Source organism: Carcharhinus amblyrhynchos, chromosome 7, assembly GCF_965287045.1.
Source record: "Carcharhinus amblyrhynchos chromosome 7, sCarAmb.v2.hapA, whole genome shotgun sequence".
Lineage (NCBI taxonomy): Eukaryota > Metazoa > Chordata > Chondrichthyes > Carcharhiniformes > Carcharhinidae > Carcharhinus > Carcharhinus amblyrhynchos.
In genome coordinates this window covers 110304006-110329736 of record NC_137330.1, presented here as the reverse complement: position 1 = coordinate 110329736, position 25731 = coordinate 110304006, and the positions used below count along the sequence as shown (strand labels likewise).

Below are 25731 nucleotides of genomic sequence, written 5' to 3'. Positions count from 1 at the left end.
GAGGCCAGAATTAGAGGAGCACAGATATTACGGATATATGCAAATAAATTGCTCTTTTAACTGATAGCTAAATGGGGAGGTGGTAATGCAGTGACATTGTCACCGGACTAGTAATCTAGAGACCCAAGATAATGCTCTGGGGACCCATGCTTAAATCCCGCCATGGCAGATGGTGAAATTTAAATTCAATTATAAAAACATCTGGAATTAAAAGTCTAATGATAATGAAACCAGTGTCGATTGTCGGAAAAGCCCATCTGGTTCGCTAATGTCCTTTAGGGAAGGAAGTCTACTGTCCTTACCTGGTCTGGCCTACGTATGGCTCCAGAGCCACAGCAATGTGGTTGACTCTTAAATGCCCTCTGAATTGGCCAAGCAATCCATTCAGTTCAACGGTAATGTTGTGGGTAAAATAATACCTCAGACTGTTAGTGAGTCAAAATACAGTGGTTTTTATTTCAAGACTCTGGGGTTTATTCCAGAATTTTGGGAGAAGTAGGACTACAGACTTCTCATAGAACACAAACACAAGTGGGTCTTTATACATTGAGTCTTAGTGTCAACCACGACACAAGTTTCCCATTCCAGCCAGAACTCCGGGTCTTCCTTCCTTGGTCATGTTACAGCCCCAGATTTATCACAGTTCACAGTTCAGCTGGCAGCTGCAGTCATGACAGACGGTCACGATTCAAACTCCTCCTGCAGCAGTACCGGCATCCCTGTCTTTGAAGTTACTTGTGCGATCGCGGCTGTCCCAGCAGGACTCTTCCTGATCAAAGCCGGCATTGCGATCTGCCTTCAGCAGCTGTTAAAAGCCGGTATTGTAAACTACAATCTGTGTAACGATGTCCAACTAATATAAACAGGTAAGATTTGCAAAGTCTACAAAATAACAGTCACATTTAACTATCAGCTGTTACAAAAACAAGAGTTAAAGCATGTAAAACAAATAATTTACATTAATGCCAGGAGCAATGTAAGCCTGGGAAAATCAGCTATGATGAAGAGTTATGTTTATGACGTCTTAAAAGAACGTAATAGGAGCAGGAGTAGGCCATCTAGCCCTTCGAGCCTGCCCCGCCATTCAATAAGATCATGGCTGATCTGAAGTGGATCAGTTCCACTTTCCCGCTTTCTCCCCATAACCCTTAATTCCCTTGCCTATCAAAAACCTAACTACCCGTGACCTAAATATATTTAGCGATGCAGCCTTCACCACTTCAACGGGCAGAGAATTCCACAGATTCACCACCCTTTGAGTGAAGAAGTTCCTCCTCAACTCCGTTCTAAACTGCCCCCGCCCCCCCCCCCCCCATCTTGAGGCTGTGCCCTCTAGTCCTGCTGTCCTTTCTGAGCGGGAAGAATCTCTCTACCTCTACCCTATCCATCCTTTTCATTACCTTATACGTCTCTAATCCTTCTAAACTCCAACGAGTACAGACCCAATCTATTTAGTCTCTCTTCATAGTCTAACCCCCTCATCTCCAGTATCAGCCTACTGAACGTCCTCTGCACTCCCTCCAAGGCCAAAATATCCTTGCGCAAGTGCGGCGACCAAAACTGCACACAGTACTCCAGCTGCGGCCTCACCAGTGCCCTGTACAGTTGCAGCAAGACCTCCCTGCTTTTATATTCTATCCCCCTCGCTATAAAGGCCAGCATCCCATTCGCCTTCTTGATCACCTGCTGCACCTGCAGACTGGGTTTTTGCGACTCATGCACAAGGACCCCCAGGTCCCTCTGCACCGTAGCATGCTGCAGCTTTTCTCCCCTTAAATAGTAATCCCTCCTATTATTATTTCTGCCAAAGTGGATAACCTCACACTTGCTAACATTGTACTCTATCTGCCAGGTCCTCGCCCACTCGCTCAGCCTATCCAGATCCCTCTGCAGGCTTTCCACACCCTCTGCACAATTTGCTTTTCTAGGTATTCTATTCTAGGTACAAAGTCCATTGACCCTTTCCCGTTAGGTACAAAATGCATTCACCTTTTCCCTACTTCAGTAATTAGGGATGGGCAATAAATGCTGGCCCAGTCAGTGGCACCTACATCCCCTGAATGATTGAAAAGAAACTCTATCAGTTTTCCTGAAGTCAGACCGTGTGGTATTACTGCATGTCGGTGGTGAGTGTTGTTTAGACTACTTGATAGCAAAATACTTTTCTATGAGGGACCATTGATCTTGTGTATGGTTTGCTTCATTTATGCCAAGATTTCATTTTAAGGCATTTCTGCTTGTGCAATTACGTTTAAATGCTAAACTTAAAAAAATTAACTACCTCAGCTTTAGCTTGACTACATTTTAAAACACAGAAGGCATGCTGGGTTAGCTTGAAAATTGACTGCATTTTTGGAAAATACAATGCCAGTCGAAACAAGCTTTGTCGTGAACCAAACAAAGTTTTTCATCAGCAACATCTTCAAGGCCATGAGACAAGGAGTCATACAGCATGGAAACAAGCCCTTCAGCCCAACTTGTCCGTGCCGCCCTTTTTTTTGGATGGACATATGGATATAGATGGATATATTGTGGGACTATGTGTTCAGTTCAGCCTGTTTTTGAGTTGTACTTTGATCAGTACAGGACTGTCAGAGGCGGCATGGTGGCACAGTGTTTAGCACTGCTTCCTCATAGTGCCAGGGACACGGATTCAATTCTGGCCTCAGGTCACTGTCTGTGTAGAGTTTGCACATTCTCCCTGTGTCTTCGTGGGTTTCCTCCAGGTGTTCCGGTTTCCTCCCACAGTGCGAAAGACATGCTGATTAGGTTGATTGGCCATGATATATTGCGGCTTAGTTTCAGGGGGATTAGGAGGGTAAATACGTGGGGTTGTGGGGATGTGGATTGTTGTCGGTGTACGCTCGATGTGCCAAGTGGCAGTACTGTAGATTCTATGATAAGAAGTCAGTCTCTCTCTCTCGCTTTTGTTCTCTCTCCAGTGTTCCTCTTTCTGTTGCTTCCTGTAATGATTTAATTTTAAGTTCTATTCAATAAAATAAATTTATTTAAACTCCATATCAGTGCCATCTTCGTCTATTCAAAGGAATGAATGAACCCTACAGGGCCAATCAATATTTAATCAATATAAGTCACGTTTAAGAGAAAGTAGTCAATGGCAGGGTTTTGTGAGGAAATGATTATTAATTGGGCTTTTCTTGTTAATCCACAGGCCGTGTGGCCCTCTCCAGTCCCCGAGCTGAATGATTCCACAAAGATTCACGACTCATACATGGATGACTGCACTTTCCACCAAATTGGAACATACATTCACTCCCTGCGCGATCCTGTTCAGAACAGAGTTACTCTGGTATGTCAGAATTTGTGGACTTGGTCAGTGCAAGCACTGACATTCTGGGTTTGACATTGGTGGTTGGTCACGCTTAGCTGTGCTGAATATTTTCTTAAAACTACCAGGATATTGGACACCTACAATAGGAGGCACAATGTAACCTGAACCCTACTATTCCAGGGGTAGGCACAGTAAGTACTCTCACAACACCAGGTTAAAGTCCAATAGGTTTATTTGGTAGCATGAGCTTTCAGAGTGCTGCTTCTTCATCAGGTGAGTGGAGTATTGGTTTCACAAACAGGGCATATATAGACAGACTCAATTCCAAGGTAATGGTTGGAATGCGAGTCTTGACAGGTAATCAGGTCTTTATAGGTGTAGACAAGTCGAGTGGAGAGAGGGATAATCACAGGTTAAAGAAGTGTGAATTGACTCAAGCCAGGACAGTTAATAGAATTTCACAAGCCCAGGCCAAATGGTGGAGGTTACAGGTAGTGTGACATGAATCCAAGATCCTGGTTGAGCTCTGCATGTCCGAATCAAAGGTCTTGTTCAGTCTGTTGGGTTGACGGGTATGTTCTTTGGTCAGATCTGCGGGTAACTATCTGTGGTGTTCCTCGTTGTTCAGTTGCCGGTTCAGTTGTCTGCAGTAATCCGTTCTGTTCAGTATGATGGCCCCTCCTTTGACAATGCTGCCGTGGTCTTGAAGCACGGTTGGCGTTGCGTTGTGCTTGAGTGATGTTCGGAGCTGTCTTGGGAGTGTGGCTGATGAATTTGGCATTGGCATACCTTCTGACAGCTTGGGCATACATGTCGAGTTGAGGACAGCAGCCTTCCAGAGTAGTCCAATTGGGTTCTTCCCTCTTTGGTTGCGACACTGTGGATTCCTTTGCCAGCTGTTCCGGCTCATTGACTGACTGTCTCATTGGGTTCGTTGTTGGCTTCTTGGGGCTTGTGGATCGTCATTTGCCTGATGAATTCCCGTGTCTGCTGCAAGACTGGGGTCCATTTTGATGGTGGGGCAGAAATTGAGCCCTCGGCTGAGAATTTCAACTGTTTGAAGTGTGTAGTCCGACACGTTGACAATGGACTTCCCTGCAGTGGTACTGTTTTCTCCTGTGGTACCAAGGGAGGCTTGGTTTCAACTAGTGGTGATGCTGAGTTTCTCAAGTTTCCTGTTCTTCCTGTGTGCAGTTGGCGTAGTTCCATTTTCTCGTCTGTTTGGCAGTGTTTCGCAGGTCTGCGTCCTGAACACAAGTTGAGAATATCCCAGGGGTTACTGCCTGTTGGGTTCGAGTGGACATGATAAGATTGGTGGAGAATTCTAGAACCAGAGATCGTAGATTCAAGATAAGTGGCAGTAGGTGTAGAGGGGACATGAGGAAGAATTTTTTTATATAGAGGGTGGTTGGTGCCTGGAGTCTGCTGCCCGAGTTGGTGGTGGGGGCGGAGACCTTAAACTCTTTGAAAAAGACAGTAAGAAGTCTCACAACGCCAGGTTAAAGTCCAACAGGTTTATTTGGAATCACCAGCTTCTGGAGCACTGCTGCTTCATTAGGTGAATGGAGCTGCTTCTGCACCTTAAATGCTGTAAGCTATGGGCCGGGTGCAGGAAGGTGGGATTAGAAAGGGCACCTGGGTGTCCTTTGGGGTGGCATGGACAAGATGGGCCAAATGGCCTCCTGTGTTAACTTTTTTATGGTTTCGGTAATTCATTATATGACTACTGTCCTTCAGTAATGCAGTATGTGCTGACTGCTGGGGTAACAGTAGGGTGACCAGAGCGGCCAGAATGGGCCAGGTGGGGGCTGGGAGGGCAGTCAGGGAATGGACGGGGCAATCAGATTGTCCAGTGTGGAGGGGGGAGTCAGATGTGTCAGTACTATTGATACTCAGGAGTGTTAAACCAGTTCTAACTTCTAACTTTCCCTGGAGACCTATTCAGGGAAGTGAATCGAAACCATCTGGAATCTCCGACTTTAAAATCAGCATTTCGGAGGCTTCCAAACAAAGGGTAATGGCCAAAGGGAATTGAAACTTCATGGGCAATTCCCAATGCGAGGGGAATTCCGAGGGGATCGCCAGTGCTTCTTCCGGAGTAGCTCTGGGACTATCATGGGAATGGAAGATCTGGACCATAACTTATCCAGTCATTCACCTGACTTGACTCGTAGGACCTTGCAGCATGCAAATCGGTGTTGCCACGTTTCCTGAACTACATCACTGGCTACGGTTCAAAAATAGTTTCTCATCGGTTGCAAAGTGCTTGAGGCATCAAAAGGAGGAGATGTTAGTGGTAAGTTTTTCACTCAGAGGGCGGTGAGTGAGTGGAATCGGCTGCCGTCGGTGGTGGTAGAGACGAACTCGCTGGGGTCTTTTAAAAGACTTCTGGATGAGTATATGGGATCTAATGGGATTGGGAGTTATATACAGTTCTATGGCCTGGTAGGTATAGATGGGATTGGCGCAACTTGTGGGCCGAAGGGCCTGTTTGTGCTGTAGTGTTCTATGTTCAAAGGCCATATATTGAACTCAGATTGGTTTGAACATTTACATTTATACAGAGCGTTTCATGAGTTCGGGATGCCTCAAGCACTTTGCAACCATTGAGAGACTATTTTTGAACTGTAGCCAGTGATGTAGTTCAGGAAACGTGGCAACCGATTTGCACGCTGCAAGGTCCCATGAGTCAAGTCAGGTGAATGACTGGATAAGTTATGGTCCAGATCTTCCATTCCCATGATAGTCCCAGGGCTACTCCAGAAGAAGCACTGGCGATCCCCTCGGAATTCCCCTCGCATTGGGAATTGCCCATGAAGTTTCAATTCCCTTTGGCCATTACCCTTCGTTTGGAAGCCTCCGAAATGCTGATTTTAAAGTCGGAGATTCCGGATGGTTTCGATTCACTTCCCTGAATAGGTCTCTAGGAAAAGTTAGAAGTTAGAACTGGTTTAACACTCCTGAGTATCGATAGTACTGACACATCTGACTCCCCCCTCCACATTGGACAATCTGATTGCCCCATCCATTCCCTGACTGCCTTCCCAGCCCCCACCTGGCCCATTCTGACCGCTCTGGTCACCCTGCCCATCTCCTGACGGTGTCGCCCATCCCCCACTATTCTATGGCTGCCCTCTCCACCACCCCTTCTCCCCACCGGTTGATAGATAAATGGCTTGAACACTGGGGGGAGCTCCAATACTTTCAATGGTGAGGTGGGGATTTTCTTGTGCAGTCAAGTGAATGAAGGGGATCTGAATTCAACATCTCCTCCAAAAGTGGGCAGTTCTGGCAGTGCAGCATTCCATCAGGAGTACACTGTCAGCCTAGAATTTGTGCGCAGGTCCTTGGAGTGAAATAGAAGTTCAGAACCATCTAACTCAGAGATGAGACCGAGACAGCCACAGCTGATATTTTAGGCATAAAGACCAGCTTCAACTGATGTTTGACCTTTGTCTGTTTTCATAAAATCTGTCTTGTTTGTGTCCTCATCCAGTGATTCCCCTTCCTTCCCTATCTGTGGAATTCCCTGCCCAGTGAAGCAGTTGAGGCTACCTCGTTGAATGTTTTTAAGGCAAGGATAGATAGATTTTTGAACAGAAAAGGGACTAAGTGTTATGGTGAGCGGGTGGGTGAGTGGAGCTGAGTCCACGAAAAGATCAGCCATAATTTTATTGAATGGCGGAGCAGGCTCGTGGGACCAGATGGCCTACTCCTGCTCCTAGTTCTTATGTTCTTATGTTGAACATTTTGTCATCTTTCTCCTCAGGAAATGAGTAGTGGGAATTTAATTCGGATCACTACACCAGAAATAACAAACTCTCAATTAGGTAAGGGCAAATGAATCTTAATATTGTTCGGTAAGAACTTTAAGTTTCAAGTTTGTTTATTACTGTCACAAGTAGGCTTACATTAACACTGCAATGAAGTTCCTGTGAAACCCCCTGTGTATTTAAGAACAATTAATTGCATGTGAAAATCCCAAATCGGTCGTAAGATTTATGAAGTAAATAATGTTATGCGTTTTGGTGCTAAATACTTCATTGAGTGTTGTGGAAGATTTAGAGTCATCGAGGTTTATAGCATGGAAACAGGCACTTCGGGTCAACTTGTCTATGCTGCCCAGCTTTTACCATTAAGTAGTCCCAATTGCCCGTGTTTGGCCCAAATCCCTCTATACCCATCTTACCCTGTAACTGTCTAAATGCTTTTTAAAAGACAAAATTGTATCCGCCTCTATTACTGCCTCTGGCAGCTTGTTCCAGACACTCACCACCCTCTGTGTGAAAAAACCGCCCCTCTGGACACGTTTGTATTTCTCTCTTCTCACCTTAAACCTATGTCCTCTAGTTTTAAACTCCTCTATTTTTGGGAAAAGATATTGGCTATCTAGCTGATCTATGCCCCTCATTATTTTGTAGACCTCTATAAGATTACTGCTAAGCCTCCTACGCTCCAGAGGAAAAGTCCCAGTCTATCCAGCCTCCTTATAATTCAATCTATCAAGTTTGAGTAGTGCCCGAGTAAATCTTTTCTGCACCCTTTCTAGTTTAATGATATCTTTACTATAATAGGATGATCAGAATTGTTCAGAACTGACATTTGCCAACAAAAAACATTTTTTGTTTAACTTCCAATAGTAAAAAAATGTTTGCAAGCAATAAGATATATCCTCCCAAAAGAGGTTGCGGTACAAGTATTGATCAAATGGTACAACGCTTACAATGCACCGGGAGGACCCAATTATCATTCAGAGTGGAACATGTTTGTAATCTGTCTCATGAACATGATGGGCTACAACACAGACAGGCTCATGTGGACCCGCAATGTAAGTACGCTTTCGAAATTTAAACTCTTCGTTTCTGGAGGTTGGAGACAGAGAATGACAAGCACTCCAGTGTGATGCAGGATATTAATACTGTTCTTAAAAAAAATCACCTTTATGAAACAAATAGGGAGGGAATGGCGGGATACGGTCTGGTTAAGGGCAAAATGTTTTCTTAGTTCAGTTAGGGCATCATGCTCTGCACAGGAGGGCTGAAGGGCCTATTCTGGTGCTGTATTTTCCTTTGCTCTTTGAAATCACAGAATCCTGCAGTGCAGAAGGAGGCCATTTGGCCCATCGAGTCTGCAGCGACCGCAAACCTATCCAGGCATTATCCCCATAACACCATGTACTTACCCTAGTTAGTGCCCCTGACACTGAGGGGTAATTTAGCGTAGCCAATCCACCTAACCCGCACAGCTTTGCGGCAGAGTCCCAATATCCAACATGCCCATTATTGATAACAAATTTGCCCCAAATCCAGGCTTGCAATTGAGGAGCCAGGAGTGACAGAAATGATTGGAATGTATGAAAAATAAGTTCAATCTGAAACATGACTTACAAAGTTCATTTTAATCCCGTTGAGAGGGAATGTCAAGATTCTCGATGACCTGTTCTGTCCTACTCTCCGGGAAAATCCCCCATTACGGAGATTGCACTGGAAACTCATTGTTTTGGCACTGATACTTCCAGTGTATGATCCTCGTTTCAAAATGATGACAAAGCTTTTGTTCTCAAAATGTAAGTGGGGATTACACGTCTGTCAGGGCCCTCCTTTGGAATGATCGGGAATTGCAGAGACTGAAGTACACCCTACCTTGTACCGATGAACACTGAAATCATGCTGTTTACTATACAGTTCTTCTACATTCTGCAACACCAGTCAATGCCAGCATTTATGCTCCTTGCGATACTCCCTTTTTTCCTCATTTACATTTCCATCGTAACCATCTAAGGGTGGCATGGTGGCACAGCATTTAGCACTGCTGCCTCACAGTGCCACTCTGGCTCAATTCCAGCCTTGGGTGACTGTCTGTGTGGAGTTTGCACGTTCACCTCTTGTCTGCGTGGGTTTCCTCCGGAAGCTCCGGTTTCCTCCCACAATCTAAAAAGTGCAGGTTAGGTGGATTTGCCATGCTAAATTGCTCCTTAGTGTCAGGGCGATCAGCAGGGTCAATATATGGGGTTACGGGGATGTGGTCTGGATGGGATTGTTGTCGGTATAGGCTTGATGGGACAAGTGGCCTCTTTCTGCACTGTAGGGACTCTATGATTCCCTTCTCCCCCATATGCTTATCTAGCTTCCCCTGAAAGTGGAGTGGTTTAGGCGAACACTTTCGATGCATTTCAAGGCCTCTAGTTATGCTGCTTCCTCATGTGGAAGCATTTTGACTGCATCCACTCATCAAAGCCTTTGAATGCCTCCTTGGTGCTGCCATGCACTTAAAGATCATCTAGCGCGAACCGCCACTTAAACAGGTAAGCTTGTGGGCACAATTACTGTTACTGAATAATATTTGACAAAGTAATAGGAAAAGGAGAAATGGAAGACCCTACATTTTAACAGCACTTTTCCTGTCTCTTGCCTGTTCCAGAGTGCTTTACCGCCAGTTCAGTACTTTTGAAATGCTGGCAGTGTGCAACCGAATTGTACACAGCTAATTCCCACAAATGTTAATGTGGCACTATCACATGGACAGAGTGGATAGTCAGAAGCTTTATCCCAGGGTGGAAGAGTCAATTACTAAGGGGCACAGGCTGAGGGGCAAGCTTTAAAGGAGGTGTATCGGCAAGTTTTTTTTGCACAGAGGGTGGTGGGTACCTGGAACTCACTGCTGGGGGAGGCAGTGGAAGCAGACATGATGGTGACTTTTAAGAGGCATCTGGACAATTACAGGAATTGGATGGGAATAGAGGGATATGGTCCCCAGATGGATAGGGAGTTTTAGTTCAGTCAGGCAGCATGGTCGGTGCAGGCTTGGAGGGCCGAAGGACCAGTTCCTATGCTGTAATTTTCTTTGTTCAGATCGTCCGTCTTTTTTAAAGTGATGTTGGTTGTGGGGTAAATTGGCCAGATCAGCTTCCAGTTCCTTTAAACAATGGATTTTATCAACAAAGACTGACAAAGAAGTTGATAAAGAAGGGTAGGAGAAACTATGAAGCTGAGCCAGCACTTAATATAAAAAAGGATAGCAAGAGTTTTTATAAATATATAGAAAGGAAGAGGCTGGCTAGGGTGAACGTTGGTCCTTTAGAGGATGAGAAAGGGGACCTAGTGGTAGGGGATGGGGATATGGCTAAGGTATTGAATAACTTTTTTGTTTCTGTCTTCACGGAGGAGGACATGAATAATTTGCCGGATGTTAGTGATGGAAAGGTGGTAGGACTGGAGGGTCTTAATGACATTACTGTTACTAGAGAGGCGGTGCTTGACAGACTGGAGGGGCTGATTGTGGACAAGTCCCTAGGACCAGATGGAATGCATCCGAGGGTTCTGAAAGAAATGGCGGAGGTGATAGTGGATGCCTTGGTGGTTATTTTCCAGATGTTGCTGGATTCTGGGGAAGTGCCGGAAGATTGGAAAACGGCTAATGTTACGCCGTTGTTTAAGAAGGGTGCCAGGCAAAAGGTGGGGAATTATAGGCCGGTTAGTTTAATGTCTGTGGTAGGTAAAATGTTAGAATCCGTCATTAAGGAGGAAATTGCGAGGCATCTTGAAGGGAATTGCTTGATAGAGCAGACGCAGCACGGTTTCATTAAAGGGAAGTCGTGTCTGACAAATTTACTGGAGTTCTATGAGGATGTGTCTGGGGCGGTGGATAGAGGAGAGCCGGTGGATGTGGTCTTTCTGGATTTTCAGTCGGCGTTTGACAAAGTACCTCACAAGAGGTTATTGCAGAAGGTCGAGGGACATGGAGTTGGGGGTAGGGTGTTAGCGTGGATAGAGGATTGGTTGTCAAATAGGAGGCAGAGAGTGGGGGTCAACGGGTGCTATTCGGATTGGCGGATGGTGACTAGTGGAGTGCCCCAGGGGTCAGTGCTGGGGCCTCAGCTTTTTACCATTTATATAGATGATCTGGAGGAGGGAACCGAGTGTAGGGTGTCTAAATTTGCTGATGACACCAAGATTGGGGGAAAGGCAAATTGTGCGGAGGGTGTGGAGAGTCTGCAGAAGGATCTAGATAGGCTGGGCGAATGGGCCAGGAAATGGCAAATGGAATTTAATGTTGGCAAGTGTGAGGTGGTCCACTTTGGTAGGAATAATGGTAGGAAGGACTATTACTTACGTGGCGAAAAACTGCAGCAGGCGACGGTGCAGAGGGACCTCGGGGTCCTTGTGCATGAGTCGCAAAAACCCAGCTTGCAGGTGCAGCATGTGGTCAGGAAGGCGAATGGGATGCTGGCCTTCATAGCGAGGGGGATTGAATATAAAAGTAGGGAGGTCTTGCTGCAGCTGTATAGGGCATTGGTGAGGCCGCAGCTAGAGTACTGTGTGCAGTTTTGGGCGCCGCACCTGCGTAAAGATATTTTGGCCTTGGAGGGAGTGCAGAGGAGGTTTACTAGGCTGATGCCGGAGTTGAGGGGGTTGAGCTATGAGGAGAGGCTGAATAAACTAGGCTTGTACTCGTTAGAGTTTAGAAGAATGAGGGGAGATCTCATTGAGACGTATAAGATGATGAATGGGATGGATAGGATAGAGGTGGAGAGACTCTTCCCGCTCAAAAAAGACAGTAGGACTAGGGAGCACAGCCTCAAGATAAAGGGGGGGTGGTTTAGAATGGAGTTGAGGAGGAACTTCTTCACTCAAAGGGTGGTGAATCTCTGGAATTCTCTGCCCGTTGAAGTGGTGGAGGCTGCCTCGCTAAATATGTTTAAGACGCGGGTTGATGGGTTTTTGATAAGCGAGGGGATTAAGGGTTATGGGGAGAGGGTGGGAATGTGGAACTGAGCGACGACAGATCAGCCATGATCTTATTGAATGGTGGGGCAGGCTCGAAGGGCTAGATGGCCTACTCCTGCTCCTATTTCTTATGTTCTTATGTTCTTATATTACCTTAGAGGTCAATGGACAGGAGAGGGCAGAGGGAAGAAGCTGAACGGTGCCTGGCAGTATTGAGCAGCGTAACAGTGCAGATGAGGCCATTCAGAGCATCTTGCCCAGGCCCTCTCCCCTGCCCTAACCTTGTAACCCCACACATTTAGCATGGCTAATCCATCTAACCTACACATCTTGGGATACTAAAAAGCAAAGTCCCGTACAACTGTAGCAAGATTTTAATCTTGTATTCCAATCCTGTTGCAATAGAGACCACTTCCCACACCCCTCATAATTTGAAAATACTTCAAAATTCTATGTTTGGGGTGTAGTGACCATCAAAAATTGGTCTTGAGCAGTTGTGGTGCTGTCATTTTATTTTTTAAAAATGCAACTAATGAAATGTCTTAACTCTCACAGCTTGACTTAGAAGGTTCACTGTCGCCTGTGATTGCTGCAAAAAAAGCCAGGCCTTCGGAAATTGGCTCGGATGAGGTAAGGAAATTATTCCTTAAATGTTTCAGCAGGAAACAATGTGTAAACGATTGTCTTGCGAGGGAGAGCTATACCCCTTGCATCTGACTATCCTGATGTTTCTCCTACTGGACTTGCAATCAAAATGTCTTAAGTTCAAATCTTGCCTGAAGACAATCACCCTGATCATGTGTGGCCTAACACTAGACTATTGCAAACAATTAAATGGTCAATTAATATCCTTCAGGAAAGGGAACTTGAGGACAATTTGACCTGTACGTCATCCAGGCTCAAGCAGCAATTAAACGTAAATGAAATTTGGAAATAGACAATATAACCTGCTTTGCCAGTGTTCTAAGAACAGAAAGGAGCACATAGAAAAATATAGGTGAGAAAGCCCATTTTAGCTAATTCAGCCAGTGTAAGAGAAATTTTCTGAGGTGTCCCACCAGAGTGACTTGTACTTGGCTGATCTCACACAAACAATATATTGACTACGAAAAACAGCATGTAGTTAAAGAATGAAAAGGAGTTTTATTTGCTTATGTATGCACCAGGAGAGAGAATAGCTGGTGAGCTCCATCTGACACCTCTGATATAACATTACAAACGTAGAATTGATATACTGTTCTGAACATTTCAATTCCTCGCCCAGCCTGTCCTCTGAACCTGAGGGTCCAATTATAATATTACACATTATTACCTTAGCTAGTAATGTTCCACCTGTCAACAGGAATAAGACATCATTAGCTCATTGCACCTGAAGGTTCCTTCCCCATTACTGAGGAAACCTAACCCACATACATCCAATATATCCAAAGCCACAGCTAACTTCTGTGAATTTTAATTGGCGAAAGGAGTCATTCTCTTGCCCGACCCCAGATTCTCTTCGCAGCTTGAGAAACTGCATCAGCTTCGCTAACCAGGAGCAAATGCACTCCCATACGTTCCAGACCTCTGAGTAAACTTGGTCCTGTTGATTAAAGAAAACTGTCTTTCTATACTCCATTATATTAAAAGAATTTGGTCTGTCTACCACTGTTTCCCATCATACTGAGCATTTGTATCACAGTTGGCCAAGGCATAAAATACAATTCCCAGTCTCTGACCTGCTCTTGTAGCCACGCTAATTATCTGGCTGCTCCAGTACAGTTTCTGGTCAATGGTAACCTCCAGAATTTTGATGTTGGGGAGTGGGAGTTGTTCTGTCATGGTAATGCCATTGAATGTCACGAGGAGACTGTTAGATTCTCTCTCGTTGGAAATGATCATTGCCTGGAATTCGTATGGCATGAATGTTACTTGTCACTTGAGAGCCAAGCCTGAAGATTGTCCAGGTCTTGCTGGGCATGAACTGCTTCAGTATCTGAGCCATTGTGAATGGCTGAGAACATTGTGCAGTCATCTACAAGTATCCTCATTTCTGACCTTATGATGGAAGGAAGGTCATTAATGAAGCAATGATGCTGTGATTCACACATTTTCTTCAATTACTGAACATGCATTGGGTGACATGTCTAATGAGGAAAGGTTGAGAGAGCTTGGACTTTTCTCCTTGGAGAGACGAAGGATGAGGGGTGACCTGATAGAGGTGTATAACTTGATGAGAGATATTGATTGAGTGGATTCTCAGAGGCTTTTTCCCAGGGCTGAAATGGTTGCCACAAGAGGACCCAGGTTTAGGGTACTGGAGAGTAGTTACAGAGGAGATATCAGGGGTAAGTTTTTCACTCAGAGGGTGGTGGGTGCGTAGAATCGGCTGCCGGCATTGGTGGTGGTGGCGGATTTGATAGGGTCTTTTAAGAAACTTTTGGATAAGTACATGGAACTTAGTAAGATAGAGGATTGTAGGTAAGCCTAGTAGGTAGGGACATGTTCCCTGCAACTTATGGGCCAAAGGGCATGTTTGTGCTGTAGTTCTTCTATGTTTCTATGCAGCTCCACAATCTTAGGACTTTGGTTCGCCTTCTCCTTTGGAAAAGAACAGCTTTGCATAAGAAAAATGTTCTTCTGCATTTAACATCAGTGGTTCCAGTTTCCCGGCCACATGCTTGCACCGAATGAAAGTGATAAGTAAAGCCTGTTGACCATGACACATTGACGCAACAGTGAAGTATGTTGGCTGGAGCATAACGTTTTCTAGTGTTATTCAATTCTAGCTGAAAATCCATCAATCACATTGTAGGAGCCACAAAATTGGCCACATCAAAATAAATTTGCTATCGTGAGAAAAATTGCATGCTCGCGATTATGCAAAGCCATGTTGTGTTACCCCTAATAGCCTCCCATCCATTGACTTAGAAAAGCAGCCAGCATAATCAAGGACCTCACACACCCTGGACATTCTCTCTTCGACCTTCTTTTGTCAGGAAAAAGAGAGCCTGAGATCACAGAGTTTTTTTAAAGTTTATTCCAGTGAAGTTACTATGAAATTCCCTTGGCCAAATTCTACTTGACACAAGTACAGCTTCTTCCCTGCTGCCATTAGACTTTTGAATGGCCCTATCCCAGATAAGGCTGATGTTTCTCTTCACCCTACCTGTGACTGTAACACTACATTCTGCACCTTCTCCTGTTCTCCCGTATGCACTCTATGAACAGTATGTTTTGTCTGTATAGCGCGCAAGAAACAATGCTTTTCACTATATGCCGATGCATGTGGCAATAATAAATCAAATCAATTCTTGAGCAAAAAGACTTTTATCATTTGTACTTTTATGTAAGGAAGTTGCAGGGCCTTACAATGTTTGCTGGACTGAATTTTTTTTTTAATTTTTAGGACTGGGAATACCTGCTTTCATGCGACTATCATCATAATTTTGAGTCTCACCTTTTGGCTAGTGCGCTGCATTTAGACCCTTTAGAGGTATTGCATCCTAAGGAAGAGATATTTCCCAACCTCAGCCTGGACTCAACCACACTGCTTTTCAGTCACATTCCAGCCATTTTCTGTGTGCTGCACTTGATCTACGAGGAGCTGAAGCTGGATAATTTGATGAGGGAAGGTGCAAGGTCACTTGTCATTCTTCTGTATCAGTTGGCAAGGTAACTATAAAAATTCCCTCTTCAAAGAAACCTATGAGGACTGATTTAAGACCCCAGTACTATCTTCTGATATAAATTTCAGTGTGGAAGAAATTAGGCTTGAGCCATATGTTTCATGCTTGTCCTCATGTCTGACACATGTGTGTTGTGTTAAATTTATTGCTTCCGTTCACTCCTGCCACCACCATCTCAGAACTGTAACTGTGCCAAAACTTCATAAAATCCCTTTGGTACATGAGGCTGTTCGACCCATCGAGTCTGTACAATCCCAGCCAGGCCCTATTTTTGTAACTGTCGTTTACCCTGTTAATCCCCCCAGCACTAGGGTAAATTTAGCATGGCCAATCAACCTAACTCGCACTGTGGGAGGAAACTGGAGCACCTGGAGGAAATCCAGGTGCAGACGCAGGGAGAATGTACAGAGTCTGCACAGACAGTTACCCGAGGCTGGAATTGAATCTGGTTCGCTGGCGCTGTGAGGTAGCAGTGCTAACCATCACCATGCCGCCCCTTTGTCCTGGATTTAAAATCATAGAACCCCTACAGTGCAGAAGGAGGCCATTCGGCCCATCAACTCTCTGACAGAGCATCCCACCCAGGCCCTATCCCCATAATTAGATGAATGGCTAGTTATTTTTTACGTTGAAGTTTACTAATTAGTGCCACAAGTGGGTTTACATTAATTTTGCAATGAGGTTAGTGTGAAAATCCTGTAGTCGCCACACTCCGGCACCTGTCCGGGTACACTGAGGGAGAATTTAGAACTCCCAATTATTTAAAAATAAGTGGGTGGGGTGGGAGGTAGTGATTGAATAGTGTTAAAGGATTTTTAACATCGCCTGACCAGGCAGATGTGATGGCCGCTTGGTTTAACATCTCATCTGAGTGACGGTTTCTCCAACTGCAGCAGTTCTTTAGTCCTGGACTGGGAGCATCAGAACAGCTTTTGAACTCAAACCCTAAAGCTGGGGTTAACGCCAGAATTTTATAACCAAAACAGGACGTGTCCTAATGAGATTGTCCACTTAGGTAGCACAGTGGTTAGCACAGCTGCTTCACAGCGCTAGGGACCTGGGTTCGAATCCCAGCTTAGGTCACTGTCTATTCAGAGTCTGCACATTCTCCCTGTGTCTACGTGGGTTTCTTCTGGCTGCTCCGGTGTCTTCCCACAGTCTGAAAGACATGCTGGTTAGGTACATTGGCCATGCTAAATTCTCCCTTAGTGTACCCGAATAGGCGCTGGAGTGTGGCGACTAGGGGATTTTCACAGTGACTTCATTGCAGTGTTAATGTAGCCTAACAAATGAACTTAAACTCAAACTTGCATCAAGAGTACGCATAAAAAGAACTATGTAATTGGGGTTTCATTCATTTAATTCATAAATGTAGTTAGAAAAATTGTATTACTGAACAATGTTTAACTGTCATAAGTTTAAACCAGTTATTTTCTTCATTTGACTGTAGATGTTAAACCTCAGATAAAATTGCATAAACCAGGTATCGCTGAAAAATGGAAACATGTCAAAGCTTTTTGCACTCAACAAAATATTCACCAGAATGCCAAATTTATACTTCATGAGAGAAAAATGCTGATTAGTTGGTGTGGACTTTGATTGGTAGAGGCTTTATCATGGAGATTGCACCAGGCAGGATGGCTAACATTCTGATTAGAATTTAAACAAAGCTTGGCAGTCATCAGTTAGCTGGTGCAGTGCCTCTACTAATCACTTCACTTGTCAACCAGTCCGCACTGTTTTCTCAAATAGTATAAATTAATAGTGGTTTGGTAGTACAGAACTTGAATAATACTGAGAAAAGACATTTGGTCAAAGCTTTTCATCTTCCGCTCATCAGGACAATCACAAGAATACCAATGTCAGGGGAAACAACAACCTTATACTGTGTGAGAAGAGAGTGCTGACTGTTTGGCAAATGACCTCTTGTAGAGGTATTGCCATGGAGAATACACCAGTTGATGGTGACTGATAGTTAACTTCTAAGCACTAATTGAAAATTTAGACCAGGTAGCTTGACTCTGAGGCATAAGTCAGCGAATGGCTTTTGCTAATTTTGTTTAGTAGAAACAGGCACAATATGTGTCCATGTTCTTGCTGTCTGCAAAGAACAGGGCCCTGCAAATACAGTGAACTAAAAGGATATCACTTTTATGTGTCTCAGGCATAGATGGATGCTACCATTCTTAATGATGGGTCTAAATTTGTATCCATTGGACTTGCCACTCTTCAGGGCCGGACAGCCTTGTTCGAAAATTAGCTTAAAAAAAAGTTTGTTGAAGTTGTATGAGAGTGATGAGCCGCCGCATGATATGTATTCGTCCTTGCTGCTCACTGCAGTATAAATGGTTCCCTTTACAACTGGTATTCTTGTGAACATTCTGCTGAGTGCAAGATGAAAAATTTCGACATGCCCCTTTGTTTTTTCAGTGATACTCAAGTTCCATACTACCAAATGACTATTTATAAACCAAGCACTTTATTTGATAGGCAGCCTGATGTAACTCATTGAAAGTTCTTCTATAATTTGGGTTTTTCATCTGACAGAGATTTGAAACTGGACATGTACATGGATTCTTATTGGAGGGACTATCCTTGCTTGGTGAAGGCTTTGAAACAAACTTGTAAAATTGATCAAGGTAAGGCTGCTTCTCATACCGGTTGAAATGTGGAATTTCATTTGTGCAGTTAAAATTGAAGTTATCTTTGTCCTGGTGCTAGATTTGTGGGTATGACTATGAAAGATTCTTCAGGTTTCGACCACAGAGAACGAGGAAAGAGTAACGGGTCATATCTCATTGAAACTTACAGAATACAGAAAGGCCTGGATAGAGTGCACATGGGGAAGATGCTTCCCATTAGTAGGAGACATAAGGATCCGAGGGCACAGCCTCTGTGTAATGGGATGACCCGTTGGAACCGAGATGAGGAGGAATTTCTTCAATGCCAGAGGGTAGTGAATCTGTGAAATTCATTGCCATGGAAGGCTGTGAAGGCCAGGTCATTGAGAATATTTAAGATAGAGATGGATAGGTTCTTGATTAGTAAGGAGATCAAAGGTTATGGGGCAAAGGCAGGAGAATGGAGTTGAGAAATTTCCCAGCCATGATTGGATGGCAGCACAGACTTGTTGGGCCAGATGACCAAATTTTGCCTCTATTTCTTATGGTCGTGTGATGGACTTGGCAATTAATGTAAATTCAGGGACTTAAAGTATGAGAAGCAAGAAACAGGCTTGCTCTGTGGCTAGCCACATGAACTTGATGGGCCAAAGGGCCTCCTCCTGGTCCATATAACTTGATGATCCTTATAAAAGCAGGACTGCAGGTTGTTCAGACAGGGATGGGACTGCGAGGGAAATCGAACTGTAAAGCAAGAACAATTTGCAAATAATGTAAATGGGAAGGAAAGGGAAAGATATAAGACCATAAGATATAGGAGCAGAATCACGCCATTCGGCCCATCAAATCTGCTCTGCCATTCAATCATGGTTGATATGATTCTCATCCCCATTTTCCTGCCTTCTCTCTGTAATCCTTGATCTCTTTATTGATCAAGAACCTATTTATCTCTGTCTTAAAGACACTCAATGATGTACTCCATCGAGACTGATGAAGGGATCCTGAACCCACAGAAGAAATATAGTCCTCTAATCAAAACATCCTGATTCACGACCCATTTCAGGGACTTGAGTACATAATCTAGGCCGACACTTTGGTATATATTTAGATGGTTTCAAGATTGCTTTAAGAGATGGTCACATGATTTGATAGTGATGTCATTCAGGTGTTGCACAGGCTGCTGTTTTATTTTCAGTTTGTACGCTGTGCAGAGAATACCTCCTCGAATATATCCGTTGTCAGTCTGAATCTACATGTGCGCGTCACACCTTTTCTGTTAGCTTAAAACCCACTGCCCCTCACATAGTTAAGATATTATTCAAGGAGTGCTGTACTGTTGGAAGTGCCATTTTTCAGTTAAATCAGAAAATATCTCTTGGCATGACCAGACTGATTCTTGGGATTGTTCCATGAGGAGAAATTCAGGAGACTGGTCTATGCAACACCCGAATGACATCACTATCAAATCATGTGACCCGCTGTTAAAGCAATCTTGCAACTATCTAAATATATGACAAAGCGTCAGCCTAGATTATATACACAAACCCCTGAAATTAACATTTAGAAGAATGAGAAGTGATGTAACTGAAAAGCATCCAATTCTTACAGAGTGCTTGATAGGGTAGACGGAGGAAGGATGCCCCCCTGGCTGGTGGGTTCTAGAACCAGGGGACGTGGTCTCAGAATAAGAGGCAGACCATTTAGGACTGAGATGAGAAGGAATTTTTTCAGTCAGAGGGCAATGAATCTTCGGAATTTTCCACACCAGAGAGCTGTGGAGGCTCTGTCATTGAGTGTGTTCAAGGAAGACATCAATAGATTTCTAGATATTAAAGATAGCAAGCAATATTGCAAAAAAAAGAGTAGATCTGCCAGATGAGTGGTTTGCACTGCTGCCTTACAGTGTAAGGGACCCGGATTCAGTGGCCGCCTCGGGTCACTGTCTGTGTGGAGTTTGCGTGTTCTCCCTGTGTCTGCGTTGGTTTCCTCAGGGTGCTCTGGTTTCCTCCCACAGTCTGAAAGACATAAGAACATAAGAAATAGGAGCAGGAGCAGGCCATCCAGCCCCTCGAGCCTGCCCCGCCATTCAACAAGATCATGGCTGATCTGTCGTGGCTCAGTTCCACATTCCCGCCCTCTCCCCATAACCCTTAATCCCCTTGCCTATCAAAAACCCATCAACCCGCGCCTTAAAAATATTTAGCAAGGCAGCCTCCACCACTTCAACGGGCAGAGAATTCCAGAGATTCACCACCGTTTGAGTGAAGAAGTTCCTCCTCAACTCCGTTCTCAACCGCCCCCCGTTATCTTGAGGCTGTGCCCTCTGTGCTGGTTAGATGCATTGGCCATGCTAAATTCTCTCTGTGTATCCGAAGAGACACCAGAGTGTGGTGATTAGGGGATTTTTTGCAGCAACTGAGCATTTCCATTGATATTGTGGAAACCTGCGCCTATTTGATGATGATACTTGATTGCAAGTTTAGGTTAGCTTAGCTCACCTATCCATGGGTGAGATTATGTAATGGTCCTGACTCGAATCTCCCTAGGCACTAGGATTTGGCACCGCGTGGGGCAATCCAGTTACCCTCAAGTGGGGGAGCTACAGCTAAAGGTACCGAGAGTAATTATTCACTAAACAGGTACTCAATGCGAATATTAAAAAAAAGTTTATTTTTGACAATGAATTTCAATATGCTGAATTCTGCGATTGTCACCAGCAGCTGACTTTAAAAGGAAACTAATTAGCAATCTGAACTGTTGGACATTTATGAAGCAATTCAGATATTAAAACCTTGCTACATCAACACAGCACAAATGAGGCTCATGCACCAACCACCTTTCCTGACTCCTGAACCGCCTAGCATCTACCAGTGGCTGAGTTCCTGCCTGAATGGTGATATGATGGCCCCTTTCCCTTACCTGCCCGGCATCTGTGAAAGGACCAAATTAATAGTGCAGGTGAGTCACCTTTTTATCCTTTTGCTCTATATTTCCCAAAAGGGGAATGTTGAGAGGTTTTTGCAATTGCATTCATGCAGATTGTGCATTGCCCTTAAACTGCCAATTCCTTCAGCAAGTCTGTATCCTATTACTTTTTTACATATACTAACAAATTGACTGAAATGTTCAATGCATTGGTGAAATCTTCCATCCTGTAATGTATTCCCTACTAGTAAGGAGTCGTGAAATTAGGAATGGTAGAGCAGTTTCAGTACAAAAATCCATTGATTGTCAACCATGTTTTCTAAGGTTCAGTGCGACTGGGGTACAGGGTGAGGTTCAGTGTGACTGGGGTACAGGGTGAGGTTCGGTGCGACTGGGGTGCGGGGCGAGGTTCGGTGCGACTGGGGTGCGGGGCGAGGTTCGGTGCGACTGGGGTGCGGGGCGAGGTTCGGTGCGACTGGGGTACAGGGTGCAATTTTGTGTGTAAACTTCAATCCTGACGTTTTTGGAAGGAGAGAAAATTTAATAGCAAAGACACATTTCACATCGGTCAGGTCCCTGGAGATGTGACTAAAATTAATCATTTGATTTGTTTTGAGGGGGTAGATGCTTGCAGAAAAATGTAGCAGTGCCTGCCCATAGTTTGATGATATCTGTAGGTGGTTTCATGCACTTTACAGGCTAAAATGTGTGTCTCAGTTTGGTGTCACTGTCAAGCAATCCGTGTAAAGCATTGTCTTGTGACCCCGTTTGAAGGAAATTATGTCAGTTCATCTTTTATTATACTTGGTTTTGAGCGTCAAAAATGTTAAGGCGTTGGCCAAGGAAAGCTTGTAAACAGTCTTCTTAAATTGACTGCAGGGAGTGAGAATGCTTTTATTTTACTTAAAAGCTGACTTCCTTCTGAAAGCAGTCAAAAATAGATATGAAGCGAACCAAATATATTGCCAAAATGCTTTTTAAAAGATAAAATTGTACCCGCCCCTACTTCTACCTCTGGCAGCTTGTTCCAGACACTCACCACCCTCTACGTTAAAAAATTGCCCCACTGGACCCTTTTTTATCTCTCCCCTCTCACCTTAAAACTATGCCTCTAGTTTTGGACTCCCCTATCTTTGGGAAAAGATATTGACTATCTAGCTGATCTGTGCCCCTCATTATTTTACAGAGCTCTATAAGATCACCCCTCAGCCTCCTACACGCCAAAGGAAAAAAAAGTCTCAGTCTATGCAGTCTCTCTTTATAACTCAAACCACCAAGTCCCGGGAGCATCTGAGTAAATAGATGACCTATGCCTGCTCGTACTTATGTTCTTATATTAACATAATGCATGCTCGCACCCCTGGAAGACCGAGGCCTGAGCGGCCCTGCAGCTCACCCTCTGATGCTCCTTTGGAAACCACAGATTCCTTTTGAAAATATTTTGCCTGATTAAGCCCAATGAAAAATGAAACTTCTCCATTGCCTTTTAATGTCGACTGTGGTTGTCTGATTTCACCTGTAACTGAATGGAAATCGAAAATAATGGAAAACTGTAGTACGTCTGTGAGCACCGACAAAGAGAAGAAGCAGAGTCTGCATGTTCTCCCCGTGTCTGCATGGGTTTCCACCGGGTGCTTCGGTTTCCTCCCACAATCCAAAGATGTGCAGGTTAGGTGGATTAGCCATGCTAAATTGCCCCTTAGTGAGAACAAACCGAGGTTGTTCTCACTGGAATGACAGAAGTTGAGGGGCATGGACAGAGTGGATGGTCAGAAGCTTTTTCCCAGGGTGGAAGAGTCAATTACTAGGGGGCACAGGTTTGAGGTGCGAGGGGCAATGTTTAAAGGAGATGTACAAGGCAAGTTTTTTACACAGAGGGCGGTGGGTGCCTGGAACTCACTGCCGGGGGAGGGAGTGGAAGCAGATAGATAGAGACTTTTAAGGGATGTCTTGACAAATACATGAATAGGATAGGAATAGAGGGATATGGTCTCTGGAAGGGTAGGGCGCTTTTGTTCAGTTGGGCAGGATGTTCGGTGCAGGCTTGGGGGCCAAAGGGCCAATTCCTATGCTGTAATTTTCTTTGTTCTTGTGTTTTGTTCCAAGATGTGTAGGTTAAGTGGATTAATCACGATAAAAATGTAGGGTTACGGAGAGAGGACATTGATAAGATACTCTGTCAGAGAGTTAGTGCAGACTTGGGGCCCTTCAGCCCATCTTCTGCACTGTATGATTAACGTTACATGTTGGTGATGTTCTTCAGAACAATTCTGAAAGATAAACTGCTTGAAATTACTGACCTGTCTTTTCACAGATGATGTCCTATTTGTCACATGTCTCCTGTGTTTTCTGCCTTCATAAAACAACTGAAAATGCTGATTTTCTCTTTTGGGCTTTTTGTTTCTCAAGGGTCTCACTTTTGATTTATGTTTTAATTTTCAAGAATGAGGGGCGATCTTATAGAAACATATAAGATTATGAAGGGAATAGACAAAATAGAAGCAGGGAAGTTGTTTCCACTGGTGGGTGAAACTAGAACTAGGGGGGCATTGCCTCAAAATAAGGGGAAGCAGATTTAGGACTGAGTTGAGGAGGAACTTCTTCACACAAATGGTTGTGAATCTGAGGAATTCCCCGCCCAGTGAAGCAGTTGAGGCTACCTCATTGAATGTTTCTAAGGCAAGGATAGATAAATTTTTGAACAGTAAAGGAATTAAGGTTTATGATGAGCGGTTGAGTAAGTGGAGCTGAGTCCACAAAAAGATCGCCCATGATCTTATCGAATGGCGGAGCAGGCTCAAGGGGCCAGATGGTCTATTCCTGCTCCTAGTTCTTATGTTCTTAATTAATTTTTCTGCATTGGTGATGCCCCTCTGCTATATGTTTTGTACCCTTGGCAAAGCTTCTGAAAGGATGAGTGGTAGTTGTAATATAAACATTTCCCAGCGGACCATAAACAAACATAAAGTCATAAAATCCTTGGGTTATTCAGCCCACTAAGTCTGCACCGACCACAATTCCACCCTGGCCCTATCCCTATAACCCCACGCTAGTCCCCCTGACACTAGGGGCAATTTAGCAAGGCCAATCCACCTATCCCGCACATCTTCGGACTGTAAGGAAACCGAAGTATCTGGAGGTAACCCACGGGGAGAATGTGCAAACTCCACACAGCCAGTGACCCAAGCCAGGAATCAAACCCGGGCCCCTGGCACTGTGAGGTAACAGTGCTAACCACTGTGCCACCGTGCTACTCCTCATTGCACTCCTCCTGGACAAACAGTTTGGGTTCACCCCAATGTTTTCCACGAAAACATCCTAATAATCACAGAAAACAGTTTCTAACTTGAAGGTTGGATCTGTAAATAAAGGTTTCAAGTTAAATGTATTGACCTCCAGTGCATTCGATGGGTGCTGTAAAATTATTTTTTGTAAGTGCATTATGTTTCGCTTTAGACCAGCGGCCTCCAGACTCCAATCCGGATTCAGCCTGCTGCGGGCTGGATGTGACCCGCGGGCTATAATTTGGAGACTGTCAGCAGCCAAGGCCTTGAATGCTCTTTCTAATCCTCTTCCCTGTGGTACATCTCCATCCTGTTCCCCCTGTCAAGGCCTTGGAGATGATGCAAGGAAGATTTGGCAGGGATCAGGCACCGCAGTTATGTTGGCTGCAAAGTTCAATTATGAAGCGCTTGTTTTTCTCGCTGCTACACTAACAAGAAGCCCCCGCCCACTGTGTGCTATTTTGAGGGATTACCTCCTTTCAGCTTAGTTGTCGATTGGTTTCCCCGTGAGCTGGTAGCACCGTTTGGTCATTGTTACTGCTATTTAAAGTTGCTGAAGTCGGTGGTAAGTCCTTGATTCTGACTTTGGGGCTCTGTTCAGATTACTCAAATTGAGGCCAAACTGTTGTGTGATTTCGAGAAGAAATTAGATTTAGCTCTTGGAGTAAAGGGGGAAGGGGAGGTCAGGATATTCAGTGATCAGCCATGATCAAGATGAATGATGGAGCAGACTCGAAGGGCTGAATGGCCTACTCCTGTTTCTGATTTCTATCTATGTTACTTGCTCACTGGATGCTACAGCTTCTGTTCTTCTTGGACTGCACCATGATGAGGGAAGTTAGGCAGAGGTGACCCAGAGCAGGGTAAGCGGCCCATAGAGGGAGCAGGAGAAGAATTTGAAGCAGGAGGATATTTCTGAGGTCTCTGGGTAACAGTTTACCACCTCAGTGCGAAGCAGTCAGTCAGAGCTCCCCATTTCACTGAGGAACCATTCTCTGAAATCTGCTGCTTGCTGCAGCCTGGGAGTAGCAGGGTAAGGGAGACACTGTCTGAACCGCAGCCTGGGAGTAGCAGGGTAAGGGAGACACTGTCTGAACCGCAGCCTGGGAGCAGCAGGGTAAGGGAGACACTGTCTGAACCACAGCCTGGGAGCAGCAGGGTAAGGGAGACACTGTCTGAACCACAGCCTGGGAGCAGCAGGGTAAGGGAGACACT

At 44.6% G+C, this 25731-nt stretch overlaps 1 protein-coding gene across 1 annotated transcript in view; it reads left to right on the top strand.

Moving 5' to 3' along the window:
• The window catches only part of anapc1 (anaphase promoting complex subunit 1), a 220669-nt gene that overhangs the window by 40305 nt on the left and 154633 nt on the right, over positions 1-25731 (top strand). Inside the window, exons 15-21 of the mRNA XM_080192942.1 lie at positions 3173-3310; positions 7062-7122; positions 7933-8120; positions 12574-12648; positions 15407-15672; positions 18234-18325; positions 21117-21265. Of these exons, the coding sequence (XP_080049068.1) occupies positions 3173-3310; positions 7062-7122; positions 7933-8120; positions 12574-12648; positions 15407-15672; positions 18234-18325; positions 21117-21265 (969 nt within the window). The remainder of the gene's footprint in view (positions 1-3172; positions 3311-7061; positions 7123-7932; positions 8121-12573; positions 12649-15406; positions 15673-18233; positions 18326-21116; positions 21266-25731) is intronic.